Genomic DNA, 26,087 nt, shown 5'->3' with positions numbered 1-26,087 from the left:
CTGGGATTAAAGGTGTGTGCCACCCAGCTTATTTCATAATCATTCATTACGTAATGAGCCTTTATGAAATAGCAGGCGCTTATGGGTGAGACACAGGTGACTGAGCAAGCCACCAGAATTCTAAGCACGCACGCTCATCCTGAGCAACCTCAGCCCTGGACTCTTTCCAAGCAGAACTCTACACCACACTTTGCCAAACCTGTACTTTGATATTACAGAGCTGGTCATCTAGAGCAGACAGCTGACAGCTACACCAGGGGTTGGAGAATGCCTGCTCCATGTTGTCTAATGCTTACCAGTCGGCCATTTGGAAAAGGTAGCTAGTTGATGACAGACTGTGTGTCTTCTCCAACTAGACTGCCAGCTTGTCAGGAAGCAGGCGAATGTTCCTGGTCCACTGGTGTCTATGATGTGTATAGGTGTCTATGGGTGTATAGAACACACCCCAGCTTGGTTTCCTATTTGTTTTTTATAAGCTATTTTATTCTTATGGATATGGGTGTTTTGTCCGCACGTGTGACTGTGTATGCAGAGACTGGAAAAGGATATGATCCTTTTCATAGGGAAAAGATCCCTTGGAACTGGAGTTGTTACAGACAGTTGTGAGTTACCATGGAGGTGCTGGAATTGAACCCAGGTCCTTTGGAAGAGCAACAAATCCTCTTAACCTCTGAGCCATCTCTCCAGCCTCTGGTTTCCTCTCTCTAAATGCGTGTCTAACTGGGCTTTACAGAATGATTTCAGTATATATATATATTTGGCAGAGTGACTCCAAAGGAGAAGAACACACAGCTATTATCCAGAAAGCACCTAGGTCCCACAGGATGAGACATTCACTGACTGCAGCTCAGGGCAGGAGTTGTAGCGTGGACACCATCGTTCTCTGTAACAGAAACATACCCGGGCACACCACTTCTCTCACCACACGTGACTCCATGTGCCACGTGCAGAGGAGCCTTTTAGCTGTCATTATGCAATTATGACAGTGCCTTTGAATCCCCCATCCCCTAAACACAATCCACGCCTACTTCTCTCCCCTCTCCTCTCTCTCATTAGTTTCTGTGACAAACCACAGAGAACCAGTGAGTCTCACCCAATCCTTCCACGTTCCGTGAGGATTCTTGTTGATGATGGGTTCAAGGCGTTTTAGAAGAGTCTGGCAGGCATCCTGTAGGTGATTTAAAGATACAATTCTAATAATCTCATGAAAACATCAGTGTCAAAACAACATGGTGTGTCCTCCCACAGTTACCTCGGAGGTACGCAGGAACAAAGAGACACCGGGAGTCAATGCAAGAGAGGACGACGTGAAAGGCTTTATACAGGGATGTTCGTAGGAGAGCACCTGTCAGACCTGTACTGGTCTGAAAGGCAACGGCCTTACACACTACACTAGGTCAACACTTAACGGAAGGGCTGTTCCACACCACCAAACACTGGTTCCAAAGCATTAATTTTCTCGGCACACTTGTTCAGGCTTCAAGAAGCCGGAGTGAGAGGGGATGGGACTGGGATGGAGAGAGGGCGTCGCCCAAAGGCCCTGGCAAGAGGCAGGAGTCTGACTGAACACAGAAGGGGGGGGGGATACTGGGGTGTCTGGGGTAGAATTAAGAGGACTTGCTGGCCGGTGAAGCTGCAGGCCCAGAGCCTCTGAGTGTTTGCTGGGTCGCCTGCTGGGTCTGTGCGCCTGCCCTGAACTGAGGAGCCGGGAGGGATGAGCCACTCTTCTCGTCTGATCTCCAGCTATGGATTTGGCCCCGAAGGGTTAATGACAGATGTTGCTTTAGCGGGCTTTACCTTTACTGCGAGTCCATTGAGGTCCGCCACCACAGACCCTCCAGAGCTATTAGCGTTGGGGACGGTTTCTGTGCTTGTCCCACGCAGGTAGACGTTGGACATCGGCATCCTTAATTCACGGCTGACCACCTGCAATTGTGAACGTAGGTTTCTTTTCAGACGCTTTGGTTAGTTGCAGACCTGTGCACATGCCCGGCTGGCACAGCACACGTGTGCAGCCCTTATATGTATGACAGGGATGAAGAAGCTGAACCGTGAACTCCTTCAGGTACAAAAAACCCCCTGTCTTCTAAAATCCTGGTAGCTAGTCTGGACTCCAAGTTTCAAACAGATTTTCTTTTCCGTTGATTTTCTCACATGAAGTAACGTCAGGAAAAGACACCAGGCTAGTGCAGGAGGGAAAGGCTTCATTTCCATCTCTGTATTAATAAAATCAACACTGCCCAGCTATTCTCACCACAGTACTTTGCAAACTCCCAGCCAAGGGGCCATCACTTTAGCAGGAGCTGCCTGGTTTCTGTGCACATGCACAGCCCTGGGCACACTGCAGGAAAAGAACACCTCTCAGATGGGTCCCCAGACATGGGTCCCCGGAACACGTGCACCACAGAGGAGGGCTGGGGCCGGGGCTGGGGGCCAACAGGGGGGTCCACACTTGTAGTGCTGGAGGAAATCATTTTAGTTGATTCACATTCATCTCCCTCTGGCTAGCAGGATGCTTGGTAGAGTTTGTCCACAGCCAGCCCAAGAACACAGGCAGCCTGAGCCCTAGAGTCTCAGCAAAGCGTCTAGGCAGAGTCATGGGCTCTCCACGTAAGGTCTTTGGCTCAAGAAGGAAAACACTGAAATCTCACTGAAAAATTGAACTCGAGAACTCTCAAATGCTAGCAGCATGAAAAACAAAAACAAAAACAAAAACAAAAAACCCCTACACATCTCAAATCCCTGTAATTAAAAAAAAATCTAAATTATATCACTTGAGTTGCTTTCATTCACCTGGAAAATAATCTAATTATTTCAACAATTCATCAAATTGAGTGTTAGTGGAGGGCACGATGCAATGACAGACACTTTACAGAAAACAATTTAGTAACGTGTGTCAAGCAGTTCCAAATACTCAGACCCCATGATCCAGTAATTCCTCTTCTGGTGAGTCATTTTTAAGGAAACAATCATTGAGAGGATCCTAGGTTTATTTTGAGAACTATTCATTGAATAGTTCAATAACCAGGGTAGAGTTAATTACAAATACATCCCCCATGCAGCCATCAAAAGCCATGATTGTTAAGAACATCTTCTGCTTGTCTGCTCTGTTTTTGAGACAGGATGTCACTCTGTGGCTGAGTTTGGCCTGAGTTTGATCCTCCTGCCTGAGCCCCCAGGGTGCTGGGATTTTGGTGGGCACACCATACCTGGCAATTGTAAAAAATTTGCAACAACAGGAACAAGTGGTCACTCTTTGTAAGGCTGGTTGTGAAAAACATGGCAATGAACAAAATTACACCAGCAACATATTAGCAATTTTTATAAAAAGAAAATCAGACAAAATTGAAGGACCCTAACACAGAATTGCTAATAAACACTAGCTAGAGATATCAAGTCTGATTTATGTTATTGATTGTTCAGAGCCCTTAAGACAAAAAAAAGGGCAAGAAACATTACAATCCATCAGAATTTACACATCTTTCACCACCAAGCAAAAACTCAAAGCAGGACAATTCGGTTGTCAATACATTCAAAAGCGAGCACGCGGCCATCTTTAACGATAAAACAAACCCGTCTTTTGGCACATGCTTTTCTAGCATTCAGTGATGAAACTGACTTGTTTACACAGTTTCGGCTAATAGCTTAAAGCTCAAGCCGTCAGTTGTACAGCGTCCTGCCCTTTTGTTTTGGGACAGAGAAATATGCCCACCGTCCTCCCTCGTAAACACATCTGTGAGGACATACTCACCAGAATCCAGGGTTTGTGTTCTTACCTGAATCATTTTAGTGTGGACACCCTGCCCCATCTCGATCCCACCGTGAGTGACCAGTACAGAGCCATCGAGATAAATGTGAACCAGGGCAGCTGCCTGAGGGGGCGATGAAAAGAGATGAGTCAGAAGAGGCGTGTGTCAGGACATGTCGCCGCAACTAAAGCACCTTCCACCCCTCCTCCCAGCCCAACCAGAGCCAAGGCAACGGCAGAGCAAGGATTGCATAGTAGTCACCCCAAAATGCTAATCCAAATAAGGTGCACAGAGACACATTCATTGTTTGGTTGCAAATTAACCCTAAATTGGTGGTTTTCAACCTTCCTAATGCTGCAACCCTTTAATACAGCTCCTTATGTTGTAGTGACCCCCTCCCCAACCATAAAATTATCTCATTGCTGATTCACAACTCTAGTTTTGCTACTGTTATGAATCGTAATATAAATATCTGATATGCAGGATATCTGATATGGGACCCTCAGATGGGTCGCGACCCACAGGTGGAGAACCAGTGACCTAAACCATCTTGGCACAGAACTGCAGACCTCTGGAGTGGTCATCTGGCTGTGCAGTTCTTCCGAAGGACACAGAAGCAACCGAGCTGAGCATAGAATTAAAAGCTCGTCCCTCAGAAGCAGCTAGACAAAGTGAATGCATTCTACCACCGACGAGCATGTGGCTTCTCCCAAGTCTTCCTGGGCTGAATTCACCGCAGGGTCTAATTCACTCTTACCTGGGATTGTTTATCTAAATTGTCAATGCGAAGGGACCTAGAACCACTTAGGAGAAAAATCTCGGGACATTCTAACTGAGGAGTTGGGAGTTTGGGTTGCTTGAAGTGGGGAAATTCACATTAACATGTGGCACCATTCCAAAGGCTGGGGTCCTGGACTACGTAGAGTGAGCGGAGTGTCATCTCTCACTGCAGCCTGCTTCCTGAATGTGGATGCAGGGTGACCATCTGTCTCAGGTTCCTGCCACTGTGATGGACTGCATCCTGAACCTCCATAAACCCTTCCTTCCCTCCACCGTGCCTGGCTTAATCTGGGATCTGTAAAAATAATATCTATAGAAGATTCTGGTGATAAGGAAATTTCTACTCCATAAACGTAGAATTCTACCACAACTCTATTACTCAGATTCCTTATAAGCAGCCCTGGTCACAAGTCAAAGTTCAGGAATTCCACATCAGTCACCAGATAAACCCACACAAAGGACTGCTTTCCTAGATCAGTCTTTTGCCCACCAGAAGAACTTTCACATCCATGTGTGGCCTGTGGACCACACCTGGAGAATGGCTCCTTTATCAACACTTGAAGGTGTATGTTACACCCAAGTTTCATTCAAAACCAGAGGCGCAAACAGTAAGTGAATCTTAGTAGCTAAGCAAAGACTTATTTAGTCAGCAAAAGGAGCTACAACAACACTTCCCAGTCTTCCCTCTTAACAGTTATGAGGAGAACCAACTCCTAAAAAATGTGCTTAAATAGTTAAATCATTTTCTCTTCCAGGTTTAGTTGACCCTTACCTAGCAAGGCAAGAGGGCCCCCGGTGCCCCACAATCTCCCATTTCTACTTCGTGTCTAGAAACAGGAAGTCGCAGTGGCTGGAGGAGGAATCTCTTACTGGACAAGATGAACATCCGGCGCCCTGAGCAGTCATCTCAACTGCTTAGCACCGGCCAGCAGTAAATCATGGTTCCCCGACTTCCCTCCAAGACGGCTTCTGCCCACGATGGCAGTATAAGCAGACAAGCTCTCGTGTTCCAGAGTAATTCAGGCTTTGCTGAGCACCACCTGGGTGGGGTTCGGCACAGGGTAGTGCCATCCTATGGCCGACCCAACGTGGGGGACCGTTCCTCAGTACCTTCGTTTCCCAGGCCTCCGCCACCTGTGTTTCAGGAACTCACCTGTCCCATGGCTACTGAGCCCAGACCCACAGGATACTTCAGGGGAATCATGGCCAGCCCCCTCTTCTTCCAGGAATTCTCTGCGTTGAATTTCCCTACAGCTGTTTTCCTCAGGGAGTAGGAAGACTTGGCCATGCATTCTCTCCAGCACTCAGTGAGGGTCTTGGCACTGAACTCTTGCTTGTAGGGGGTAATGTTGATGTCCTTGTACATATTTATGGTTCGAACCTGCCAAAGGAGAGGAGATTAAGAAGTGAGGGGAGGCTCAGGAGACATAGTCTTGTCCACCCAATGTCCTCTTCCTCCACTGCTGCCCGTCCTGACAGGGCCAACCTACGTTCCGCCTAAGCGTTGCTCATGCCGTTCTCAAAGCACGCCATCTTTCTTACCCTCCACTCAGAACCCATCGACTAGGCCAGACTCTCGTTTCTATGCTACTCTTGTGCAAGTTTATAGGGCGGAATCCTTGGCCTCTATTCCCAAGTATCTCAGGATGGCCCAGGTATGTTCCCGACTCTCGGTTCTTGTATTTGTGGGCATCTGTTGAAAGGTGCCCGGGCTATGCAGCCTGGGTTATTTAGATGCTATGGCGAGACAGGACCGTTTACTCCCAAAGCCAACCAGCAGGGGTATTTGTTTAAACGTAACTGATGGCTAGGAGGAAGAACACATGAGATTACTTTGTAAATTCTTGGGGAGATGCATGCTTGTGTACAACGCATTTTAATTGTTTCCATTACCCTTTTCCATTTTTAGTACCCCCCCCCCCCGCCTACCTCCTCCCCCATCCCCATCCCATTGAAACCTTTCTGCTTCCTAAGCTCCCTGACCTATGCATTTTTTGGTGTGTACAAACAACTCTATGTAATTATGGTTGCTTGTGTAGACATGGGCAGGAGGTTACTTTCTGAAGCACGCGCAACTGACTAGTGGGTACAACACTGAAGAAAGCCACAGGCCCTGCCGACGGCAACCATTGAAAGTCCCTCAAGGCAGGGTGAAGCCTCATGAGCTCCTTCCAGGATCCATGATGAAATGTGGACTGGCTCAGTCTTGGGCAGGTCTTATACAGGAAACCACAAATGAGCAGATTCTATCCCCAGATGTCTGACGCCCTGAGTAGACTGATATTGTCTGCCCAGAACTGGCAACTAAGCCCCTCAGCTAAGAGCAAAAGAGACCAAGTGCCTTATATTCCTAGTTGAGAAAACCCTCACAGTTATGGCCAGCTCCCTCAAAAGCAGATAGGGGTCATTATAAACACACACTCTCCCCGAGCAAAGCCTCCAGCAATTGCTCAGGCCCCCATGAGAGGAAAAGTGGAACTTCACGCAATGTGCCATTGGAGGGAAAATAGATTTAAGAGACCATTCTCGACAGGAAGGGATGTCTTTGTGTCATTCCCGTCTCCCTCCTGCTACCAAACATGCTCAGAGGTGAGGCCGGGTGGGAGGTGATGTCCTCTCCAGAGACTCAGTACTTCTCACGAGACCCTGGTTACTTCCCGGAAGACTGAGTTACTGGCAGAGTGAGTCTCAATCCCAAAGCTTCCTCTAACCTCCCGTCTTCCCACGTGAACCCTCTGGGTAAGATGTGACAGCGTCAGCTGCTGCTGCGCAGTCATCAGAACCAATGTCAGCACCGTGGCCCTAGACATCTGAAGTCTGAGTGAGACACACCTCAAGTGTGTGTGCATGTATGCATATACACACATGCATATGCAAGCATATATACATATACATATGTATGTACACATACACACATGTATATGTAAGCATGTATACATATGTATGTACACACATGCACACGCACACACACACATATATATGCAGACATTTTGTTATAGCAATACACAATGACAATACAAACCCAACTAATGGGAACTTCTCAATAACCAGACAAAAATCACACTCCTAAAAACAGTGCTTCCCAGTTTTTTAAGGTGGAGCATGAGTAAGACAAGGACTACTAAACTTGGTTCCTGACCGTCTTAACTAGTTGACTGGGCAAACTCAGGCATTTAAGTCATTTCCTCTCTGGATGGCCTCTCTAATTTTTCAACTCGAATCATCCCAAGCATTCCCAGCTCAGATAGTCAGCATCTTTCATGCGCGAGACTCGAGGAGGGTTACCTGCTCCGGGGACAGGCCACACTGGACTGCCACTTCTGTGATACAGGCTTCGGTGATGAGCCCTGCCTGAGGGAAGCCAAACCCACGCAAAGCCGTGTTGGATGGAAGGTTGGTTTTGCAGACCCTGCCCCGGCAGCGTAGGTTGGGAAACTTGTAAGCATTGTCCATCTTCAGAAGTCCCATGTCTATCACCTGGAGAAACCCAGAATGGATGTGAGAAGACCTCAGCCTTCTGTGCATGTCCTACCGTGCAGACACCTCACAATGAAACCAGGCTGGAAACAGCACCCCTCTTCACGTCTCAGCAAAAACGCTGGGAGATGTGACACCCCAGTTAAATATATTTTGCTGTAAGATAATTTGAAAGGATTTGAATTCTTCTCAATTATTACCTTAATTTTCACACTTTAAAGCAAATGCATTTTTTCCAAGTTCCAACTATTTCCAGAAGGCTTGGATATGTTTGTAGCTCCCAAGCATGGGCTTATTGAATAAAATAGTGTAGAAATTTTAAAAGGAGTTCTGCTATCTGTTTTAATGCATGGATACTCAACCAGAAGAAATCATTCCGTCTACCAAATGTGGATATTTAGCAATGTCTGGAAATAGTTTTGGCTGCTAAGATTGGGAGGTAGCATGCCAATGGCATCTACAGGCCAAGGATGCTGGTGACTATCTCACAATGCACAGGGTAGCCCCTGTTAAACAATTGAAAATATCCACAGGGCCAAAGCTTGGAAAGCTTGGTCTAGTGCTCACATCTAGGTATGGGAAACATAGAGAGGAAACACAGATGCAAGCTTGGCCAAGGACTCTGGGCTTCACTTGTGGTTTTCAGGGAGTAACTCTATGTGGTTCTACAGTGAGAGTCTCCATACTGAGAGTCTCAGTAAATGTTACATAAAGAGTGTATAGTTCCTGGTTGAATCATTTTATGTAACACTCTTTGGAGACAGAAAACTTCCTTTAATACACTTACCCATGAGGACTCATCCAGAGAGTGCCCTCCATTGCAATAATGTTCCAAGTCCAGGGCCAAGATTCTGCCATCGTTCATGAATCCAGCCTGGGGGAGGGGAAAAGAGGGAGGGAGGGAGGGAGGGAGGGAGGGAGGGAGGGAGGGAGGGAGGGAGGGAGGGAGGGAGGGAGAGCTGACTGTTGATACTGGCCTAAGAGGTCAAGTCTGTATAAAGCTCGCTTAGTCATAGTTTGGAAAGGCTTCATGGAGTGAGGTTTGATAGCTGTTTCTTGGATATGGAGCTGGCTTAGAAAACACTGTGTTGTAGTCAGTGTTAATTATCAGTTCGACAGATCTAGAATTGCTATGAGACAGGTTTCTGGACATCCCTGGGTGGGATCATCTTGATTGGGTTAACTAAAGTGGGAAGACCAACCCATTGGGTGGTGCCATTCCCTTGGCTTAGGTCCTAGACTGCATCAAAGGAGACCAGGAGCCGGGCGTGGTGGCGCACACCTTTAATCCCAGCACTCAGGAGGCAGAGCCAGGCGGATCTCTGTGAGTTCGAGGCCAGCCTGGGCTACCAAGTGAGCTCCAGGAAAGGCACAAAGCTACACAGAGAAACCCTGTCTCAAAAAAAAAAAAAAAAAAAATTTAGTTTGGGCTGGAGAGATGGCTCAGAGGTTGAGAGCGCTGGTTGTTCTTCCGGAGGTCATGAGTTCGGTTCCCAGCAACCACATGGTGGCTCACAGCAGTCCATAATGAGATCTGGTGCCCTCTTCTGACATGCGGGTGTATGTGCAGACAGAACACTGTATACACAATGAATGAATAAATCTTTTTAAAATTAAAAAAAAAAAAAAAAAAAAAGGAGACCAGGAGCTGAGCACAGTTCTCACGGCTTTCTTCTTCCTGACTCCTTGTGTGCGCTGCAATGTGAGCAGCTCCTGTCGCCTTGACCACCTCCGTGATGCATAGAACTCTCTAACTACAAATCAAAATAAATCCTTATTCCTTTAAGTTTATTTTAGAGTGTTTTATCACAGCCCAAGGAAAAGTGAATAGTATACTGTGTTAGCTCTCTGGCTATCTTTGACATGGAAATTAATCAGGTAATGTGTGGAAGTAGAAGCAGATGATCAACACAAAGCAAGTGCCCTTTAGATAAATCATCGACATTACTGTACAAATATTAATCTCATTTCTTGTCCTCACACTTCTCCCTGTCACTGAACATCACTGCCATGGTGATGGCCTCTGTACCTATCTATGGTCCGGTCTTTTAAATAAAGGCACATTTAAGGTGAAGGGTATTTCTGTTTCAATTTCCTGTTTTCATTTTTCCCCCAACACTTAACACAAACAAGATCATCATTTTCTTTCCAGAATGCTCACTGCTTCCATATTTTTTTTCTTTTAGAAATCTCCAGGCTGTGTTCTGTGGCCTTATTCATCATGCGGTTCTAAGGGTTTCAGCAAATACTAGTCTATTTTTTACAGTACTCTCTCGAGTTCATCTGCTCCATATCCTCCAACCATGTCTCAACTCAACTGCTATCTGTCTGTATTCATCCTGCCTTCTGCGGCCACCTGCTCATCTTCACACTCTCAGGCCATCCTGTCTGCAACAGGCACATGAGTCTCCCGTAAGTACTTACCCAGTTATGGTACATGACTTATCAACAATCAACTCAGTCTCACTGTTCTGTGTGAGGCCAAGTTTAAAGTCGTTATTCTGGGGCTTTTAGCCTCCCCTCGGCTGGCATCTGGGCACACAAGACTCCATTTCCTAGCTATTCCCACAGCTAGGTGGCAAAGTCAGTCTCAAAGATGTCTGGACAGAAGCCAGGCCCACAACGTACAGGTTTGACACTTGATAAATCATCCACGTGAATATGCCTTTGCCTATGGCCTTGTGTAGATGGCTCTGTGATGGACTCAGAGTCCCTGTATAGGGCTCCAGTAGAACCCTCGGGGATGATGCAATATTCCGTGTCTACATGTGCAATATGGTAGTCAATAGCTACAGGTGTCCACTGTGTACTTGAAATATTGTTAATGCAACTGTAGAACATCATCTTTGTTTAACTGTATTTTGTTCATTTAAATGTGAATTTCAATAGTCGTCTGCACCTAGTGGTCACAACATTAGAGAGTGCATTATAGAAAGATAAAAGGTGCCATTAGAGAAACAAGGCCCTGAATGATTGGAGCAAGTTCTCCCTTCCCAATCTATGCAGGCTACAAAGCTGCTACCTAAATGGGAAATAACATAATAAAGGTCTCAGATCCTGAGAGATTTGGGTTATTTGTTAAAGCTGTCAGAAAGATTTAAAATGTAAACTAGTCTTTTAAAAGGCAAAAAGATAATTATTTTCTACTATAGAAATTTTTCTAGGAATTTCTGGGTCACAGTTTTTCAAGATACTCTTGATATATTAAAAATGAGGACCCATTTGCAAATAATTGCAATTTCATATAGCACTATTGGTATAGGCGTTATTCTATTTTTACCTTTTATGTGTGAAAAGTGGTTATCAGATCTACTTTCATGGACATACGCAGTCACAGGCTTTCCAATTATTCACGCTGCAATGCGCAATTCTAGCTGGTACTTTCTCTCACACTGACATCTCTGAGCAAAGCAGGAAATCTCACTGAACCGTGTGGTAATTAAACCGAGGCACAAGAAGTAGAGAGGCAGACCACCATTTTGTCCTGGCTGGTTTTTTAATGTCAATTTGACACACGCTAGAGTCATCTGAGAGGAGGAAACTTCAATTGAGAAAATGTCTCTCTAAGATGGGGCTGTAGGCAAGGCTTGTAGGGCATTTTCTTAATTAGTGATTGGTGGGGGAGGGCCCAGCCCATTGTGGGTGGTGCCATCCTGGGCTGGTGGTCATGGGTTCTATAAGAAAGCAAGCTGAGCAGACCATGGAGAACAAACCATTCCTTCATGGCCTCTGATTGGCTCCTGCCTCCAGGATCCTGCCCTGCTTGAGTTTCTGCCCTACGCTTTCAACGATGGGGATGGACTGTAATATGGAAATGTGGGTGAAATAAATCCTTCCTCCCTAGTTGCTGGGTCATGGTGTTTCACCGCAGCAGTAGGCACCCTGAGGAAGACACATCTGTTGATGTGATTTTTCTTCCCCCAGCAGAGCAGCCAGATGCTGCTGCCATCTGCATTTGTAGAACGCTCCATTTGCAACACAAATCCTTCCCCGACTGGTTCTTCTGTTCACCTTATACTTCCCGAGGTAGGGGTGGCGGCCTCCAGTTATGAGCATGTCTTCTCCTCGTTCCAGAATGCAGCGGACTGCACGGCCATGTCTGAGACAGAGAAGAAGGAAGAAGGAGACAAGCAAGCAAGTGAGCTATTATTCCACAACGCTATTACGCCTTCCAGGTGTGGCGGCTCCAAAGGCATTTCCTACTGCGAGATTTTGAGATCCTCCTTTAAAACCAGTGAGATAGCCGGGCGGTGGTGGCGCACGCCTTTCATCCCAGCACTCGGGAGGCAGAGCCAGGTGGATCTCTGTGAGTTCGAGGCCAGCCTGGGCTACAAAGTGAGTTCCAGGAAAGGCGCAAAGCTACACAGAGAAACCCTGTCTCAAAAAAAAAAAAAAAAAAAAAAAAAAAAAAAAAAAAAAAAAAAACACCTGTGAGATAAATAAATGTAAGCTTAACCCAAAAAGTATCTATTCAATTCAAGAGAAAGGAAAGAGAGAGAAGTGGGGGGAGGGGGGCGCGGAGAGAAAGGAAGGCTGATTGATTTTAGGAGATAAGCGGGTTACATATCTGATCTATAAGCATATAGTTCAAACTCTCAGTGCTTGGGACAAGTAACCCCACCCACTCAGGACCTGTTCCTGTTGACTTTCCAAGCATTATAATATTTCATTTTTGTTTGTTTATTATTTATTTATTTTGGTTTTTCAGGACAGGGTTTGACTGTGTAGCCCTGGCTGACCTGGAACTTGTTCTGTAGACCAGGCTGGCCTTAAACTCACAGAGATCCACCTTCCTGTGTGTCCTGAGTGCTGGGATTAAAGGTGTGGGCCACCACCACCCAGCCCAAGTATTGTAATATTTTTACAATGGCTTTCATTATGTTTTTCAGTGATTGATACTTATTTTGGGTCTTACATAGTTTGACAAGAAAAGACAAAAGTTTCATAAGCTGGCATCCTGTCAGTGTGCTGGTTGGTAATGTGTGATCTTGTATAACCTTAGCCTGGATTCGTTCTCATTGCAAGTGCTGCTATTAAGATTTCATTTATTTAACAGATCTCTCTCACTTACTTTCTGGCGGTGAACGCGGTGATGGCTGCCATGACGCCGGTTTTGCCCACCTTCCCTCCAAACGCCCCGCCGACACGCCGTACGTGGCACATGACCTTGTTGACTGAGAGCTTCAAGGTCGAGGCAACTATATCCTGCGAACAATAACAGTTTTCATTAATCTGGCCATCTTCAGCAAGACTTACGGCTCTCACTGCCATTCCCACAAGCTTAGCGGGAAGACTGTCCCCTGAGTGTCCCAACATTTACACGATTGGATTCCATAATGTTGAATATGATATACAAGCCATGCGGTTCATGTGGTTATGATAAAGGACAGAGAGGAAAATGTCCAATAACCTTACCATTACCCGAAACCATGCTCCTGGATATTGGACTAGAATGATATTGCCAAACCACCGTTAATAGTAACTAGTTCTTTCTATAGCAGTGAAAGTGCCAGCCAGAACCTCAGCCAGAGTATCCTTCTCACACTAATCCCTCGAGGGATGTTTCCTGAAACAGTAAGATGTCGTGGCCCTCTAAGCTTCTCTATTCACCTGTCTCTGCTTTTCATGTCCTTTCTGGGTTACTGTGAATACCGATCAATTGGTCTTCCCAGGATGTGGGTTCCTCTTTTGGCCATTCTAATATTTATAGATCGTTTTGTCTTAACAACTGGCTTTGATGGAGGGGGAGCCCAAGATAAATGGCCCACTGTCACACAGGGAATGGAACAGAGCAGCTGTGGGACAGCAATTATCTGGTCCCTCTTGGTGGTCCACCTTCCCGTGTGGCTGTTCACATCCGCACACTCCTCCTCCTCTGGCTCCTGGGTACCCCCCACTGCTCCCGATCCCTTCGCTTTGCTCCCTGACTTTTACCTCGATGCTTGGACCAGTTCAGACAGGCATCATCTCCATCCTGGCATGTGAGTTGCCTGGGACATGGGACACGGGCAAGTGATGTTTTCAGAAGAGACAGGCGGGTGGATGGGTGAGGGTGAGTGGTGTTTGTGCCGTGGGACCCCCAGGGGTAGTCTCTCCTCCACCATCTAACAAACCTCACTCCCGCTACAAAGGCAAGTGAAAGCTTCTTCTTTGTAGGATTTCTGGGTGACTCTGACCCTTGCCACACCCTCCTCGCTCTTAATATCTCCCCTCATGGGACTTAGTGGGTTTAGCACCTCGTCACGTCTTTTCCAATAGCGTTTCCCAACTGTTCTCGTAAACTAGGTACTATGAGCTTGAGAAGACAGGGATTTCTCATTTCCCCCTTGTGTCCCAAGAGCCAAGAGGACACCAGAAGATGTCTGCTGGTTGCATAATTCATTTTGAAGCTATGGATCCACAAACAAAGACTTCTCTCTACTTTAATAGAAAACCCTCTCCTAAGTTAGGAAACGATATGGCTGTCAATATCCAATTTAATTTGGCTCTTAGTATTTACTATGTTGTTTTGCCTGTAATTGTTCTTGGTACATTTTGCTGGCAGAAACCATTTAGCCACATCCCCTCATCAATGACCCCATGTTACCTGTATGTATGTGGGAAACTGTGTGGACACGTAGACGTCAATTTCTCCATCCTCTCCTTTGGGAACAACCAGCATGCTTTGGGTTTCCATATAAAAATGTTCCTGACCTCCTATATGTATTTCACCTGTCAGGAGAATACTTAGATGTCAAAAGCTGACGGAAAAACCAGGCACTCCCCGCCCCCTCCCGTTGACTCATGATCCAGAAACTCCACCGAGCAAGCTCTACACAGAGAAGCCACACACATTGAAGGGCCACGAACACCAGCAGTCAGCTTTCAGGTTGGAAGCGGAGTTGCAGAGGGGAATCTCGTGCCTGTCAGTGTGTGCAGCCAGAGCCCTAAGGAAAGACATCTGAGTTTCTAGAGTCAAAATTCTGTGACAGGAGACTTCTAGTTCCAAGATGAGATGGAATATTATGTTCCTCCCACTAACTACATCTAGTCACCTGAACCTTAAATGCAAACTGATCTAAGAAGTATGACAGTTAATTGTGAAAAATGGAGTCATTCATGTCATACCCAACAAAAAGGGCATCAAGAGGCCATGGGGGGAAAACACTAACTGTGTATATGTATTCCAAAACTACCTTCCAAGCCCAACACAAAGCGATAAGGGCCTAATTGTAACTCCCAGATTCTATTTTTTTTTTTTTTTTTTGAGACAGGGTTTCTCAGTATAGTTTTTGGTGCCTGTCCTGGATCTCACTCTGTAGCCCAGGCTGGCCTCACAGACATCTGCCTGGCTCTGCCTCCGAGTGCTGGGATTAAAGGCGTGCGCTATCACTGCCCAGCCCAGATTCCAATTCTTATCTACCAAATACTGACACGTGACAATCAGAATGTACCTGAGTCCGTCCACTGATGCTGACAAAGTCACCGGGCTTTCTCAGGATAGAGCTTGGATAATCTTTTCTTCACCCACAAACCCTGACCTTTTCCTCCATTCCCCAGATAATAGGGCAGCCCTTCTCTGTACGAGTCTCCCTGTTGTATTTCTATTTCTTGTATATTATCCCCCAAATAAATCCATTCATTTCCTCTCTCTCTCTCTCTCTCTCTCTCTCTCTCTCTCTCTCTCTCTCTCTCTCTCTCTCTCCCCTTCTCTCTCTCTCTCTCTCCCCACCCCCCCCACACACACACTGCAGACTGACAGAAGTCACCGAAAGGTAGAGATAAAAATCGGAGTGAGTAGGGACTTCAGCACAGCAGCTGGCGTTCAGAGTTACTGCTACCATGCACCTCGTGTGTGCCAGTATTGACTCCACAGAAGCCAGAAATCCCAAAACACCCACAGGCAAAGTAAAAAACCTCACTCCCCCTACAAAGGCAAGCGAAAGCTGCTTCTTTGTAGGGTTTCCGGGTGACTCTGACCCTCGCCACACTCTCCTCGCTCTTAATTCCTCCCCTCAAGGTCTTCTTTACTTAGCGGGTTTAGCGCCTCGTCACGTCTTTTCCAATGGCGTTTCCCAACTGTTCTCGTAAACTAGGTACTACGAGCTTGAGAAGACAGGGATTTCTCATTTCCCCCCTGTGTCTCAACAGCCAAGAGGACACCTAAATATGCCTGCTGGTTGCATAATTCATTTTGAAGCGTTGGAAAAGCAAACAGCCTCATGAGAGCCAAAGAACCCTAAGGAGAGGAGTCTAGGAACACAATCCCTTTAGCCGAGAATCAGTGGACACCAACCAGACAGCACAGAAGGACCTGGAGCCCCACCCCGACCTGCAGAGGTGAAGAGGGGGGCCCAGACTCCCACCCATGTCAGGCTGTCGTGAGTGCTCCCCAACTCCTTGCTGGGCCATGTCAATGACCCCAATGAGAAATCTGCCCAGCCTGGTCTACAGAGTGAGTTCCAGGACAGTTAGGCTGCACAGAGAAACTATATCTTGAAAAACCCAAATAATAATAATAATAATAATAATAATAATAATAATAATAATAATAAAATGACAATAAAACACGTCAATATAAAAAATGTAATGAATAGAGTAGAAAAAAAAAGGTTCTCATAAACCATGTGACCAAGAAAAGGGATCTGACGCTTGTGTCACTAAAATCAAGTATTTGAGAAGTAGTGGTTGAATATTTCCCAAACTTGGCAGAAGATATAAACCCACAGATTTAAGAAGCTGAGTGACTCCTAAACTGGATAAATCCAAAGAAATCTTTGCCATGACACAGCATGGTTGAATTTTAAAAGAACTAAAGACAAAACTAAATCCTGTCCTGAAAGCAGCCAGATATCTTGGTCAGTGCCTGCTTCGGAAGGGAAAAGCACTTGTAAGAAGACGCTATTCTTTCTCCTCAGTAGCCATGGCGGCCGGAGGAAGTGGGTCAAAACTTTTCTAGTGTAGTCAACTGGGAATTCTGTATTTAGTGAAAACATCCTTCAGCAATGAGGAGGAAACCACAGAACCAAGACAGGCTGGGGGATGGATGAGAAGATGCCCTGTTTCTGGGTTCCTTACCTGACTTGTGAGTCCCCACCCACCCACCCACCCACCCCTGAGCCACAGGGAAAGGCAGTGTGAACAAGGTATCTGCTCTCCGGGAGCAGCATCCACTGAGGCTGTGGGATGGTTTCTAGAAGGCAAGGGAATTCCTAAACTAGACATGCCCAGAAAGTTTCCCTGCTGCTCAATTTTAAAGAAAGTTTTACCTTCAAGAATTTGGTCAACCATTTTAAATGCTTCATCAATATCCCCGCACTCCAGTTTCCTTTCTGGCCCAAAGAAAGACTTGTGCTGTATAGCTTCCTGGAAAGAGAACAGAAAAGTGAGGCAGCCTGGGTTAGAAAGCCCGCGCTCTGGGAGTCCCAGGCCCTGTGGAAAATGTGCGGGTCTGTGGAGCATTCCTCTTGTGGAAGGAATCCAGGCACTCTCCCATCGGCCCTGGGAAGCTAAGCTGAAAGGCAAGCTTCAGAGACTCTCCAAAAAAACAAATGCAAATGTGCCCAGGGAGTCCAAGGACACTGAGCCTGCTCAGAAAATACCTAATACCTAGGGGATCCAGGATGGAACTGTTGTTTTCTAGGCAGATGATTCTCTGGGATTAATAAACCATTTTATGTAGCCAAGGTCACTTAGCTGACTCAGACCCAGACAGCGCTATCTATCCATGGTCATTTTCTCTATTTCCTAGAGTCTGACTGTAGGCCTCCCTGAGCATCCTCTGTGGCAGGCACACATACAGCTTGTCGTGAAATGAGACATGTAAAGGGTTCCATGGCATAAATGCCATAAAATGCTAGTAGCTAAAACCACTAATGACTGGAGTCACAGGCTCTACCTGCTAGACTCATGCGCCTCCTTCAGGACCATGAGCATTTCATCTGCACAGGGCAGTGGAGCACCAGGGGCCATCCACCCTGGATGGATGGCTCACATAAGGCTTGCCTGGGTACCACAAGCCCATGTACGCACTGGATTTCCTGGTGCCTGGTTAATAAGTACCTTGGTACACACACTCAGGGCTGCAGCTACCATCACCAATGTTGGGTACTTTGTCTAGCTCTGGGAATCCAGATTGCTGCAATACTAGATGACTGACATGTCCTCTCCTACCAGCATCATCTACCATAGGTTACGGATCATCTGAAATGTCAGGCTGCCAGCGGTTGGGGATTCTCTCGATTCTGGATTACTCTGGCCACCAGAAACTATACCTCTCCTCTGCTCATACCTTCAGATGCTGTAATGTGCCATTTCCTCTCCTGGAAATGTAGGTGGCTTTGTTTTCAGCACTGCGGGGCTATGGTTGGGGGGCGGGGTGCGTTTGCCCTGTGCCCCTGGGTGACCCCACTGTTTCTTCTTCTGGTGGGGATAACAGTTGTTCGATCTCACAGGACTGTTGTAAGTACTTTTAGTGAGGTAGCATGAGTGAGTTCAACTTAGCACCAAGTCAAACGACAGGCATTCGGAGCTCTGTCTGGGCACTGGCCATGGGTCACAGATCTACTGCTGCTGACTGAGAGAGGCTGAGGAGGGCAAGCTTTCTTTCTTGCACCTGTTCCAAGATTGTTGGTAGAGTCTCTCCATTTCAAGTTCTAGAAATCATAAGCTGTGTGAAGCCTGAATTACTGACAAAGATGTATTTGTTTTCAGACACTTTTGCCGGGAACATTTTCATATTTGAAACCAGCTCATACACTTTTTAAAAAATCAATTGAAAGCTCAGATATGCCAGTTTTTTTAAAGGTGACTTTTTTTAAAATTTATTTTATTTCTTTTTTTTAAGATTTATTTTTATTTTATGTGCATTAGTGTCTCATCTGAATGTATGTCTGTGTGAGGGTGTTGGATCCCCAGAGAAATGGAGTTACAGACCGTTGTGAGCTGCTATGTGGGTGCTGGGAATTGAACCTGGGTCCTCTGGAAGAACAGCCAGTGTTCTTAACCGCTGAGCCATCTCTCCAGCCCCAAAGGTGAGTTCTCTAAACTCCGTTTTTAAAAGTTAATGTTTTTCAATCCCAGTTGCTAATTCCTTTTGCATAACTTTGAGCCAATTTCCTGAATAACCCTTGGCAGGAAAGTGGTCACAGGACTGTAGTGTGCAGGGGGCTGGGCGGAGCTCCCTCACGTGGACTGGCAGCATGAGCCCGGGGAGCTTGACCTCTGACCAAATGAGAGTCGACTTTCACGCAATGCCAGTGTTTGAAGTTTTCTGCACGTCACCAGGGATCGAGGGTGGGACAGGAGGGGAAGTGCTTACAGGCAACTTTGATTTGGCTGGGAAGCCAAAAGGGGAAGAGTGGATATTTAGCCACTGGTAAAGATGACAAACGAAATTTCGATGAGTCACTACTCAAATAATTTCTTTCAAAAAGGGATTATAACTCAAAAGCAAAAATTTCAGGGAAAGAATCTACAAAGGAAGTAATCGAGAACAGCATGCAACGAGTGAATGAACATGAAAAGGGGAAAAGGAGGTTTGGATTTGAAACTGACCAGGGAAAACGCATCATTTCTTTACGTTTGACCTCTGGACATGACTTTATTTTAATCTGAAGATACTGAGAGAAATTCCCAGAACCACGAGACCATGTTCCTAGGAATAAGGCATGACAGGAAACCCACTCAAGGTCAAGTGGAGATACTGATCTTGGCCAACAGTTTCCTCATTTTAAGGTAAGATGAGCCCCACAATGAGGCACAGAAAGGTGTCTGCTGTCAAGGACGTCGCCCAACAGATCTGCTGTGGTCCCCTCTCCCATTCTGAGAGAGGCAAAACCTGACTGGTGTGGGGCACACTTCAGAGCATTGTGGGAGCCCACAACTGACTCAGTTTCCCAGTTTGAATCTGAAGTCTATTCTGAGTCAACAGAGTTCATACTTGTTTGATCCAAGGCTGTGAGAAAGTCCTGATTAGCCCATAAGAAAGAACACACTATCTAGCTAGATGTAGGCTGCTGATGCCAGCCACAGGTACACTGAGATAGAAAATGAAACTGCCTGCTCCTTGACTCAAGGCAGGATAGATAGCTGCTGAATGCCTGTGCTGTGCATTGTTCTACCTCTGTCCTTCAAAACTGTATATAAGCTGGCTGTGAAATAACCTCGGGGCTGACTGGCATTGACCGGCAAGACCTCTCGACTCTTTTCTGTCTTCTACTTTGTCTCTTCAATCTGCACGCCTCTACCCAGCTACCCAGCTGACTGTTGGCAGGCCCGACAGACCATGGGTAGGTACCATGTACAGCCTGGAAGCCTTGCTTGTTTAGTTAACATTTATGCAAAGGCCAGATTCCAGAACCAAGGGAATGCATGCAGGCGAAGACTATCATTTCATGGGGTGAGTCTTACAGCCTCTATAACTTTTCAACTTTTGTATGAAAATTAGGATAGAAATGCAACACTCCCTTTTTTTTTAGTTGCCAAAATTCTGTAGGCCTCATACGATCCATGTCTCATGGAAAGTTAAGATTTGCACTAGAGAATATTAAAGTAGTGTCGACAGTATGCTTCATGGAATATCTCATCGGTTCCCACTGGGTACCTGCCGAAGCAGCAGAGATTATATAAATGGGAGCCAGAGGACAGGTTACGCTGTTCCAGCTGCCCACTCAGCGTTCTCACCTTTCCCCTTCCAAACCATGCTAATATCTTTGTTTAGGACTCTACACCCTAGACAGCCCATTCCCTGAAAAAAAAAAAATTTCCCCACCCCCATCTTAATTGCGACAACAGTTCTTCCCCGTATCTGGTCAGTCATTAATCCAGAGACAGACACGGGATCAAAGTGGCCAAATAAGTCTTCATCTCAGGACGTGTGTTTAGAGCATTGGGACAATAATGTACCTCTCATCACACACATGAACAGGGAAGCCCAAGATTTCTGCTGCCCTCCCTGGGCACAGGGGAGAACACTCTGCTGTGAGTGGTAGAGAGGAGACAGAAACAACAACAACAACAAAACAAAACAAACAAACAAACAAACCAGGTTCCTGGGGAAATTGTTACTGCTCACACGTTGAGCCAATGGATTCCCTGTGCTCAGGAAGCCTACTACTGCATCAGATTTTCCTACCCCTGTACCAAAGCGCTGTAACAGACAAGGCCCTCCCACCCGCTCTTTGACCCCTGAACCACCATCGGCTTGACCTCATACCTCAATAGTTAGAATCGGCGGCTCCAAGTCTTGGTAGACAACCTTCACTCGCTCGGCCGCTTGTTTCGCCAGCGTCTGAGAATCCGCAACCACGGCACAGACAAGCTGGCCCACGCAATGTACCTGTGGCACAGAAGGGCCCACCACCGATCAGCTCCTGACACTGGCTGTGTGGCCTTCTCTCCCATGCCGAGAGAAGCAAAACTCTGCTTGTGTCGGGTAGACATCAGAGGACAGGTACCACGTACAGCCCGGAACTCGTGCTTGTTTACTTAACATTTAAAGGCCATAACTCGCATGGTCTACACCCTAGGCAAGCCCTCCAACAGCTGAGTTACATATACATCTTCAGCCCTGAGAGCAGCTCACATAACCCATCAGCTTCACTCAAGTGGGAAATGAATAAACTTGAATTCCTATCTATTAGAAGTTTTGTGGTTCATAATTATTGTTCAAAGAATATTGAACTCTTTATGGTATGACAAATTAGACACAATCCTATGAAAATATGAGGTGCCATTAACTGGGAAAGTTGTTCAAACAGAAAGCAGAAAGGCAAGACCTCATCTGCGGCCAGGAATGTCTCTGGGTACTCTGGGGCGAAGGGGTTTGTGAAGGCGTTTGCGTCCTGAAGATGATCTGCGGTAATGATGTCCACCACGCCTGGCAGGCTGAGAGCTTCTGACAGGTCCACGGACCTAGGAAAACACCCCAGACACCTTCTCAAAGCAGCCTCAAGGCCCAGAGGCACTGAGAATTGGCAGTTGGAAAATAAGGACTATCAGAGAATTAATTGCTCTGACAGTTAACCTGCCAGGCACGGAAAGAAGTTGGGGCACAGTGAAGTGACTCTGTGCAGGGCATCTGGGAGAGATCCTACACTTCAATCCCGTCTCATCTCTAGCCTGGGTGTCACCAAGCCTCCATTTACCCTCGCCACACCGCTGCTTTCCATTGACAGGGCAGAGTTAGACACTGAGGAGAATCCCCGTAGTGGGGTGAGGGACACTTACATGATCTTAGCATGTGCTCTAGAACTGGTTACAAAAGCCAAGAAGAGCTCCAGGTCTACTGCAGGCATGTCGTCACAGTAGATGGCCTCACCAGTGGCATGCTTAATACCAGAAAGGTGCATGATGGGACGTCCAATTGGGTCTTGAGGAAGCTGCTTCGGGTCTACAGACTGTTGAATAAAAAACCGAAAATTAAGTTTTATATTTCTACAGAGACTGTAGGAATAATCACAGAATGTGTGTCTCTCATGAGAGAGTGGCTATGTAAATTCATGCTTAAGACAGAATGCTTCTGAGTGTGAAAACTGGCACTATCCACACTATTCCAAACAGCCTATTAGAACAATTTGGTAGTCAACTTGGAATGTGTAAGTGTGATACATTTTTATTTTTCTTCATTTTTGAAATGCAGATCCCAAATATCTCTGATGGAAACTCCATGTGTCTAAGCACATGGATTTCAATCTCTGTCCTTCAATATGAAACCAAATTTACACATGGGGATTCAGGCACAAGCAGGGATCTGAAGCGGCGCCAACATCCACTAGTTCCACTGATCTTACTCACCCCTCTGTTCCCCTGACAACTCTCCCCTCCCTCTCCTTAGAGACCTGAGCTGATGAGGAAAAGAAAAACAGACGATAAGGCATCATCATCGGGCATGTCTTCTCAAGTGCTACAGAGGCAGACGTGATTTCTCTGAAAAAAAAAATCTGCCCCCAAAGCACTGAAAAATCATATTAGGCTTTCAGCTGAAACACTATTTGAGTGAAAAATTACCCACATCTCTTTTTTGCTTGTATAAAATACTCTTAGAGATTTCCTGTTTCCATCCTGAAAAGCAAAATGCTAGGAAACTTACAGGCTCGGACACGGAGTGAACATGTTCAAAGGGATCTAGCTATAAGGCTCCTGGAGTTTTCTATTATTAATGCTAACACCTTTTACTGTAAATAATGGAACACTTCACAACTGTGAAGAAAATCTTCTGAAACTTTACTGTGTTAGGTCTGCCACAAGACTGAGGAAATTCTCAAGCCTGTGATAGCCAAATGTGAAAACCGATTTATCGAAGAATCAGCCTGCGAGAATGGACTTGGACTTCGGGCAAGTACACCTGGCTACTTCCTTCTGCTTGTTACATGGCTAGAGACACAGTGGTAAAAGTGGCTGTCTCCTCAGCCCGGTGACCTCCTGAAGCCGCCAGGGACAGTCTGGGTGCAGGAGGTCTCCCTTCGGCTGGGTTCTCAGGGGGCTGCTACTGGGAGGAGGTGGAGGGAGAGGTTTGAGACCGCTGGGGCTGCAAAGCCCCCCTCCCTCTTCCTTGGTGGTATGAGGTTCACAGTCTGCTCTGCCATGCACTCTCCCCGTGGCCATCTACCCCTCACTGCAGTAGCTTAAGAGCAAGGGTCCACCTCATCAAGCACCGTGATGCAAGCAACCCTCCTCTGTCTGCGGACCTGTGTTTGTGAGGCGATGAAAGGGAACTTTCAACGCCAGTAAGTGATTCGGGAGAAGTATTTGTGGTGAGAGCTGAAATCGCTCTAGAAACTCAGATGCTCGTGTGTGTGTGTGTGTGTGTGTGTGTGTGTGTGTGTGTGTGTGTGTGTGAGAGAGAGAGAGAGAGAGAGAGAGAGAGAGAGAGAGAGAGAGAGAGAGAGAGAGAGAGAGAGAGAGAGAGAGAGCGCAGGGGAAACAAAACAATATTCATCAGTGTGGGTGACACACTGCACCCCAAACATTGTCTCAGAACCCTGCATGACAAATCCATTCAAGCTCAACCTCTGAGAAGACTTTGGGTTCTTTTTGGATGATCTGATTGTCCATCGCTTGGATTTGGTTCCCCCCTGAAACACAATCCATTTCCAAAGCGCTATGAAGGTCTCCGTAAGTCACAAACTATGAGTGTGGTATTTCACAGAACGCTAGAGAAGAAGGCAGCTGTTTTTAACTTTCAAAATGCTCACTTACAGAGCACTTTGGCAGATTTAAATTTTTTGAATATATTGAACTCCAAACCTCAAGGGACCTACAGCAACTTCAGTGTTCACTATGGCATGATGTAAATTTTTATAACTAAATCTGTCAGCAGATTCAATGCACTGAGGTTTTAAGTATCTTCTCATTCCTGACTTAACAAAACTCTCTGTCCAGGTTCTTGACAAATATTTCAAGGAAACACACATTAAATCTTATCCAGTTTACCAACACAATGGCTCCATGTTATATTTTTATGTTATGACAGAAACTTCCATTCGAAAGCTATGGGAAAGCCAGGCAGTGGTGTTGCACGCCTTTAATCCCAGTGCTCGGGAGACGGAGGCAGGTGAATCTCTGAGTGTGAGGCCAGCCTGGTCTACAGAATGAGTTCTAGGACAGCCAGGGCTACACAGGGAAACCCTGTCTCGAAAAACAAACAGACAAACAAACCACAGACAGAGAAATGGGAGTTCTGTACCCTAATAGTCAGCCTCCATCAGGGCATCAGGGAAGTAGCTCCTAGTACTCTCGTTTGATTTCACAATAAAATGCAATCTGCGGAAAACCACATGGACAGGAAGGGCTTGGAAAGGAAAGGATCCAAATCCTGGGAAAAATAACCTAACAGCTGTTGCAACATCCTGGACTGCTGAGGTTCCATGGCCTCTGGGAACAGGGGTGTGTCCTTGTCCTCTGAGATGAACCCTGGTCCTACTCAGAACTTGCCTTTCCTTGTATTTCAATAGCCACAAAGCCAGGGCAGAAAACATGTAGCAACAGCCAGTTTGTTTACATCAATGGCCTGGAGCCATAGTATTTAAAAAAAAAAAAACAGTCTGTAAGACAAAAACAGGCATATTTCTTCAACATTTTCCAGGTTTGTTTTTAGTCATGATTCCTAATTGGTTTCGGTTATTTTTCTTTTTCTCATTTTGAGCGTCTAGGGACCAAACTCCGGGCCTTGTCCATACCTGACCACTGAGCTACACTCTCCACCTAGTTTTGAGGTGTCAATGAATCTGAAGAAGGGCCCGTGTCACTAGCAGGCAAAGGCCCTACAGTCTTGTCTTTGATTTTTTGTTTCTTGTTTGTTTTTTGAGACGGGGTTTCTCTGTGTAGTCCTGGAACTCACTCTGATGACCAGGCTGGTCTTGAACTCACAGAGATCTGCCTGCCTCTGCCTCCCAAGTGCTGGGATTAAAGGCGAGAGCCACCACTGCCCTGCCTGTCTTTTATTTTAAACACACACACACACACACACACCAACCTGGTGGGTTAATGTTCTCCAATGATGTTTCAAATGAAGGTCTTCTAAAGCACTCTCATATGTTTCTGCCAGGCTAGGATAGTGACCTGGGTCCTGAAGAGGAAAATAACAGTAGATATTTAAAATCTACCAGAATGTTCTAGGAGAAGAGCCTGGTACCATTCCCAGCAAACCTCTCTGCTCTGAAGTCTGGAGTCGATCAAGCATTCGCCCTTTCAGAGCCCTGGAAATCTAAACAACCTCAGGACAGGAACCCTGCAGGTACATGTCTTCCTACATGATGTGATAAACCACACGAAATTAGAATATCACTGGCTGCCACCATCTCTGTGTCATAAGATTATTTTCCCATCACTAGCAATTTTCCAGTCACTATTTTCTCAACGTTGTCTAGATAGACAGACTTGCTTTCCCAAGGGGCTTGCGGCACTTACGCCGATACACAAACAAGTCAGAGGACAAACAGAAAGAGCGGAAAGAACAAAACTCCAGCAGGAAAAGTCAGAACCAATGCCCATTGTTGCAAATAACCCTGAAGTTGCTTGGTGGCATCTGGCCAGGCACAGGGAAGTGCACAGAGGTGCCACAGCCGCTGTCACCTCACAGGAGGGTGCCCCCTGGGAACA

The 26,087-nt window shown here is 46.2% G+C and overlaps 1 protein-coding gene across 2 annotated transcripts in view; it reads right to left on the bottom strand.

Annotated features, from left to right (window-relative positions):
* The window catches only part of LOC121826506 (aldehyde oxidase 1-like), a 62,584-nt gene that overhangs the window by 10,230 nt on the left and 26,267 nt on the right, over positions 1-26,087 (bottom strand). For both annotated transcript variants that reach the window (XM_076550489.1, XM_076550490.1), the window contains exons 16-29: positions 25,462-25,554; positions 22,215-22,384; positions 21,764-21,899; positions 21,202-21,324; positions 17,255-17,351; positions 14,593-14,717; positions 13,078-13,211; positions 12,018-12,105; positions 8,794-8,880; positions 7,815-8,006; positions 5,683-5,910; positions 3,777-3,872; positions 1,798-1,926; positions 1,094-1,168 (exon numbers count right to left, since the gene is read on the bottom strand). In XM_076550489.1, coding sequence (XP_076406604.1) covers positions 1,094-1,168; positions 1,798-1,926; positions 3,777-3,872; positions 5,683-5,910; positions 7,815-8,006; positions 8,794-8,880; positions 12,018-12,105; positions 13,078-13,211; positions 14,593-14,717; positions 17,255-17,351; positions 21,202-21,324; positions 21,764-21,899; positions 22,215-22,384; positions 25,462-25,554 — 1,773 coding nt within the window. The remainder of the gene's footprint in view (positions 1-1,093; positions 1,169-1,797; positions 1,927-3,776; positions 3,873-5,682; positions 5,911-7,814; positions 8,007-8,793; positions 8,881-12,017; positions 12,106-13,077; positions 13,212-14,592; positions 14,718-17,254; positions 17,352-21,201; positions 21,325-21,763; positions 21,900-22,214; positions 22,385-25,461; positions 25,555-26,087) is intronic.

The sequence above is a fragment of the Peromyscus maniculatus genome, chromosome 13 (genome assembly GCF_049852395.1).
Source record: "Peromyscus maniculatus bairdii isolate BWxNUB_F1_BW_parent chromosome 13, HU_Pman_BW_mat_3.1, whole genome shotgun sequence".
Classification (NCBI taxonomy): Eukaryota; Metazoa; Chordata; class Mammalia; order Rodentia; family Cricetidae; genus Peromyscus; species Peromyscus maniculatus.
This window is presented reverse-complemented; position numbering and strand designations above follow the sequence as displayed.